We start from the raw sequence: 6954 nt of genomic DNA, 5'->3' as shown, positions 1-6954 counted from the left end.
TATAAATAAAAATAAAATAACAAAATACACTCTTTAGTTCCAACAATTCTCCCGATTTATCTTAAAAATTCCACTTGCAAATTGTTGGAACAGTTAAAAATGATAAAAGTAAATATACTTAAATCAACAGGATTATTTGCTTTTGATTATTAATTCCATTGCTAGTTTTTCTTGTGTTTTTATTATGCATACCAGTTTTACAAAGTGCATGCTTTATTTTATTTTATTTTATTTTTTTTTAATTTTGAACTGGCAAGCTAAAATGATCCATCTTTTCCTGCCTTTTTTAATGTTAGTACAATCTAAAATCTAGCATTAAAAAATTTATCATGATACACCTGGTATATTGACTGCTTATGGCGCATGCTTGTCTTGGCAAAAAACAAAACAAATTGGCTCCCCTCCCACCCTCCCCATTCCTTTTGGAAGCAATCTAAAAGTTAAAAGCAGGCTGGAACACAATTGCTTCAAGGGAAACAAAAAAATAATACCTGATGCTTTAATTTTTGTCACATGGCACTAGTCGTGGAATTGCGCACGCACACACACGCACACGCACACGCCCAGCACGCACACAAGCACACACGCACGCTGCAACCTGCTCATGAGGAAAATAGTTTATTAGGTCAGGAGTGCCAGTGGCACATGAAGGCTCCCAGCTGTGTGTGCAACTTTGGATTTGGTACCCACTTCACGTCACCTTGAATCCTCTGACATCCACCGAGGGGGTAATGTAAGGCATACTTTGCTGGAACAGTAATAGTCCATGCTTCATGCTCAAGAGCTGAGTCTCAGAGGAGGACTGGCTTTCTCTACTCCCTTTGGCCTCGCTCCGTCTCACTCAAGGAACAACAAAACCAAAACAACAGAGAAGAACTGGGGAAAACAAGGAAAGCAGAAGAAGACAAATCCCTTTAAATAGACTTTCGCCTTTTCATCAGCCTGTGGTTATCTGTAAAGCTGTGCAACCCAGGTGAGATGGAGCTGACAGGAGATGGGAAAAGGCTGTTTTTTAATGTGCTTGGTGAGATCTCCTCTATCTTGTAAGAGATGGAGTGAAAGTACTGGGGGTTCAGCTTCGAGCTGAACGAATTTTGGTGGGACACCACCCGGCTGGTGTACTCGTGGGACCTGTAACACATGCAGGAACAAACTGACTGAAGGTCTGTTACTTCGGCCTTGTACCGTGGCCGACCATGCTGGGAGTCCTCTTGGATGTGGATAATCATGCTGTTGCGGTTCCCTGCCAGGGACGCCCGTTCCTCAGCATCCCTCCTCTCATCCTCGCTGTTCATGGTTAAGAACCTGAGAACAACCAGATTTAGAAATGCCCCAATGACTGTCAACCCCACTAGAATGTACATAAAGCTAAAAGCCACGTAGAGAGGCTTCTTTTGAAGGGCCCCTTTGGTCTGCAGGGCCACATAGTCTCCAAACCCTATCGTAGTCAATGTTATAAAGCAGTAATAGTAAGCATGGAAAAAGCTCCATTCCTCGTACTGGGAAAAGGCTGCTGCTCCAATGCAGAGTGTTCCCATGCAGGAGAAGAAACCCACAGTGACCATGTTTTCCATGGAGACCTCGGTGCTTCTCATCCCACAGCACTTTTTGATGCGTTTCAAGAGGTACTTGACGAAGGTGTTCATGCGCTCGCCCAAGCTCTGGAACATGACGAGTGTCAGTGGGATCCCCAGGACCGCATAGAACATGCAAAAGGCCTTCCCCGCATCTGTCCCTGGGGCAGCATGTCCATAACCTGTGAGGGGGAATGAAAAGATAGGACAGTCAGCAAGGCAGGTGATGACCACAGCTCCTCCTTCATACAAGCCATGTGAATCTCAGTGACTCTGATGCCGCAGCCAGATCCAAACCCACAAGAACTTTGCAGTCACACCATCTTTCTATCTCCTCACCCACATCCTGTATCTGAAGCAAGTAAGACACAGAACAGCAAAGTTGTACACACAGGAGTGGGAAAGATGAGATTAAAGAATGGACAATCCATTCTACCTCAAATAACTGTGCAGTCTCCTAAACAAGATTATATCGCACCAAGTCACTAAAGAAATTTCACATCCATCCTGTATCACATGCAATAGTGGAAGCTTTGGAAATAGATTGACTTGTCCACAGTATTTTTGAGAGGAGTTGGTTTTTCCTGGTCCCAAAAGCAGATTACACTGATGGCATCCAAATTCTGTGTCTGCTTACAGCATGGAGTTAAAAACATCCACAGAGCCACCAACCAAAGAAATTCTGTTCCAAACTCTTTCACACTGAATAAACCTTTCTCCCAGACACCTCATGAAAGCCACTTACTGCTGGAACACCATAAGACTTTTGGGGTTTAATGTCTGCTTTATCTTTAATTATTGAAAAATAAACAATTTGCCACCTTGCTTTATGGTTTCACAGCTTTTATAGCTAGTCTGGCAAAAGCAGTTTTGTCAGGATATTAAACTAATCCAGGACAGAGGATGTAGTGTGCTTCACAGCATAGTTTACAAATAGTAAAATCAGTGCTAAACCTTTATTCTAAATCCAACTATAAGTTTGTGGGGGTATGTTTTGAAATTATAATTTCACTTTTTCACATTGCACTGCTTTAAAACTCTAAATTTCTTACGGCTAAGATTCTAAGTGACAGTACCAAAGTCTCCAAAATGGGATGGCTGGGACTCACTTGGCCATGGTGTGCATTGACCACAAGGGTACCACTATCTAGACTCCCCTTAAAGTCAATGAATAGAAATATGCACTTCCCCCACTGCAGTTTATCTCATCTACACCTAGGTGTCTAAAACAGGTCAATGACTTATTCCCAGGAGACATCTATTTCTTTACAGTCACTATAATAAAAATCTTGGGACAGAACTCAGTTCAAGATTAATATAACAAAATTTTGGTATCTACATGTGTGCCAGGTGTCCAGGCTCCCATTATAGTCAACAGATTTAATGAAAAAAGAGGCAGTAGTGAGTTATTTAACTACCTGATGGTGAGATGAAATGACAGTACTGACTGTTCCATTGACTGTATTCATTAGGTGCCCATTACAGTGACTAGACTTCTGTTGACTGCAGAAGAATTTAGACACCTGCTGCACAGGTAGACAACTACATGCAAACAGCCGAATGCAGGCGTCTTAATCATGAGTAGAGCTCCACCTTCAGTGACTAGCTCCAGTGTAGGTGCCTGCATTGTAGACACTGAGGGTTTAAATGAGCTTTCCAGAAAGAGGCATCATTTGAGACCCCTGAGATATCAGGATATCTATAGAAGGCTGGCAGATGAAATACAGGGAATACAGCAGATCCACACTCTTACAGATCAGAAGCTGGAAGCCAGACAGCACCTGAGATACTACTGAGGCAGACCAGAAGAGTATGGCCATTCTCTGTAGACCATTCCTATTGTACTGCCTCAGCCCTGACCACCACCTTTAGACTCAGGTTATGGACCTAGTGCTCTGAATTTTTATTTTTTTTTAACCTGTTGACACTGCCCAGATTCCAAAAGTTCCCTATCTGCTGTGTAAAAAAGTACTTCATAATTTGAAGCAGATCTCCTTGTTTCAGCTAGTGCCCATTAGCTCTAGTATTAAAGTTCTACATCTACCTTATCCATCACCTGCATGACTTCAGCTAAACTCAACTTTACCTCTGCCCTCAGTTCTCGCCTGTCTGAAGTGGAGCCACAGCCTTTTTTAGCTCATATAGCAGAAATCACATTCCCTTTTATCATTTCAGTGTCCTTCTCTGAACCTTCTCTAGCTCTACCACATCATTTTTGAGGTGTAGAGACAAGAACTCTGCATAGCCCTCAGGATGTGGGCACACCACAGAGTCTGCAGTTTTGCCAGAAGAAAAATATGAACACCAGGCAACCTTCAAAATTAAAGGCAACAGTGGACAGGAAAGTAAAATTAGAAAACCAGCAACAATGCCTTCCAAAAACCAACAGGTATTTCCTTAGCTCAGTTGCTAGTTGTTGGCAGATGGATGGGATGCAAAAACCATTTTACAAAAGAAGCACATAAATCAAAATAAGAAGTTCTTTTCAGGTTACAAACCAAGAGATGCATCTGTTGTATTGGGCCAGGTAGACTGTTCATCATAAAAATAGTTTCCAAATTACCTGAAAAGGGAAGTATCTTCAATAGATTGATGCTGGGTTTGTTCCACCTGACTGTCCCTCAATAAAGGCTCTAATTGCCTCTCATTACTAAGATCAGCTTTTGAACTACAGGGGTGTTAATTAAACCAGAGACATCTTCCCATTTTATAGCTTTAGTTACAGCTGATAAAGAGAAGGAAAGCTTCAGAAAATGTGATTTTCCAGATGGCTGCAAAGATGGCAGTTGGTAGAAACAGCTTTCACTTTGGGTTCTAAAGAAAATGGTTGAGGTGAAAAAAATATTTCTTTTGATATCACTATATCCGTCTCACTAAAGATACCCACAGAGACAATATTACATGCTTACACACTATCTCACAATTGAATTTCTAAGATTCGTCACAGACTTTGTAATTATCCTGGGACTCATAGCTCTCCCATAAGAGGAGTATATCCATACCCCTGTTTTACAGATAGGAAAGCACAGACACCGGCAGGCTATAATTTCTCTCCACTTCACACAGGTAGACAGAATATCCAGAAATTCTGATTTCTATTCTGCCCCATGTCATATTCACTTGCCACAATATCAGATAAATATCTTTTCACCACGAAGCTGGAGTAAAGAAAGGACTTTATCCACGAAGTCAGAATAAGACTTTACAAATAGATTTATGTATAAGGGATCAGAGTCACATATTTCTCTAAAACGTGGCTTTAAGGAATACACACCTTAGTCTTTGCCTTCAGCACTCTGAAATTAGGACCTTCAAAATACACCAAAGAAAGACTTAACTCTCTATTACTTTAGCATTACAGAATCTATCCAGCAATACACAGAGCAATGAATGAAAAGCAAGTTCCAGCAGTGCATGTTCTCTGAAATTCAGTATTTCTCAAATTTAAAACAAACCATTGTCTTCTTAACATCTGAGACTGCCTCTGGGAAAAATGAGAAGGTCAGTAACTGCCAGATGAAGAGGGGCACAGAGGATTATTAACATTGGGAAACAGCCCTCTGCAGTGCACAGGGTCAGTCTCCAAGTAGTTGGGTTTTACTTGTGTCAAGGAAGGGCAGAAGCAGAAGAAACTGCCTTGGTAGCAGATTTCAGCTACCAAATTTCAGCCTAACTTCATCTACATGAATGCCACCACCCTTTACCAGAGTATAAAGAGATGATTCCATGTGAACCACAGCAAACACAAGGCTTAAAGAGAAACAGAAAGGTTAAGCATGACATTGGTAATTTTTCACTCTTCTTCGGTAGAAGAAAGATCACACAGAAGACCTTAAAACTAGGTGTGGCAAATGCATCCCCTAACAAGCAATGGGGCTGAGATAACAGTGAGAACGGTATAGATGGAGCTTTACATTGGACCACATCCAGGTAAACACTACCTGTACTCCTCTAGTATACTAACTAGTTTGCTGAGGTCCTACAAGACAGCAATATGACCACAGCAGTCAGGTTTCTCTGATATTTAATGAGATATAATTTGAACGATCAAGGACAATCTAAATAACTTTCACCTTGATTGGAAGTGATGTCATTAGTATTCTCTCTCTTTTATATATCTCCCAGCTGCTTAGGCTTTCAAGACAGAGCTCATCCGGGTTGGCACCAAGAATAATCTGGCATGAAGAAATGTCATGTCTCTGAATGTTATTCCAATTCTAGCCTGTAGAGCACCAACACACTTCAAAAGCCATCTCCTCCCAGTGCTGGAAGGGCTGGGCTACACACATCAAGCAGAACTGCAGGAAGGTGTAGGCAAGGGAGGCAAATGGTCGGACCGTAAGGGCTGACACCAAGTGGGCACTCTTCTGGGGCCTTTGCCTTTGATTTTTCCAGGCCTTCTCCATTTTCCAGTGGAAACCTCTCAAAGATCATGTTCATCTACATGTAATTGTAGAAAAAAAAAGGAATACTATTTTCTTGTTTGCCAGAGTATAGCTATGAAAGCCTGGGGAAAATCCACTCAGCCTCCTTCAGAGCTTATTTTTCCATGGTGTCTTTCAGATGAGACACAGAGAGAAACTCCTCATTACAATCTATGTAGGTCCATTCAGAAGAACAACCCAAATAGCTTTCTCACTTCTAAAGGGACATTGTGCTGGAGTACCAGGCCACAACCATAGTGTGCAGCAGAACACAGTTTCCCCCAAGTATTCATGTACTCAGCTTCATTATTTGGAGCTCAGGAATTTCCTAAGTCACACAGGGTTTCACTGGTTTTCTTAACACACAATGAATTTCTCTTCCATGTACCTGGGCATTGTCCCTTGAATGTCTATAAGGTTTTAGCACCTGCAATATTTTGTGGCAAGAAGGTCTATAGATCAACCATGTGTTTCTTTAAAAAAATCACCATCACTTCTTTACTTGTCTCCCATTACTATCATCTGATGTCCCCACCTTTTCTATGGAAAAGATCAGGAACAATAATTCCCTATTCCCTTACTTTGTGTCACTCATGATTTTATAGACATTTTATCAACCAAAATGCCATGCCTGCATTCAGGCTGTAAGCAAGTATTTCTGGCACTGTACAGCCTCATGTGGACACACCAGCTTGCTTAGATCTACATCAGTGATCTTTGCACCACGCTCAGCTGCAGGGTATAGACAGGCTCGTAACGTCTGTCTTGTCCTCCAACACAAATTCTCTTGAATAACACTTTGCTTCTGGGGCTAAAAGGGTCTCAATAAACAATTTCATGCTGCTGCAATGACGCAGACTGTAAGTAAATCCGTAACAAAAATAAAACATTATGGGAAAAATTCCTGAATACTTTCAGCGTGTTGCATCTACATAGTAACTACCTCCAATACTGCA

General features: G+C 41.5%; 1 protein-coding gene across 1 annotated transcript; it reads right to left on the bottom strand.

The window, feature by feature from the left end:
* Nucleotides 1-914: 914 nt before the first annotated feature.
* Nucleotides 915-1751, bottom strand: KCNK9 (potassium two pore domain channel subfamily K member 9). Its single transcript, XM_029086793.1, has one exon. It carries the CDS (start codon nt 1707-1709, stop codon nt 915-917), a length of 795 nt encoding a protein of 264 aa, XP_028942626.1. The 5' UTR covers nt 1710-1751.
* Nucleotides 1752-6954: the final 5203 nt, after the last annotated feature.

This window comes from Antrostomus carolinensis, unplaced genomic scaffold (assembly GCF_000700745.2).
Source record: "Antrostomus carolinensis isolate BGI_N321 unplaced genomic scaffold, ASM70074v2 scaffold2029, whole genome shotgun sequence".
NCBI classification, from domain to species: Eukaryota; Metazoa; Chordata; class Aves; order Caprimulgiformes; family Caprimulgidae; genus Antrostomus; species Antrostomus carolinensis.
Note: the sequence above shows the minus strand (reverse complement) of the source record. Positions and strands in the feature narration are given on the sequence as shown.

Coding starts and splice junctions, on each gene's coding strand:
- KCNK9 (XM_029086793.1), bottom strand. CDS start 1,709: ATGTTCTATGCGGTCCTGGGGATCCCACTGACACTCGTCATGTTCCAG.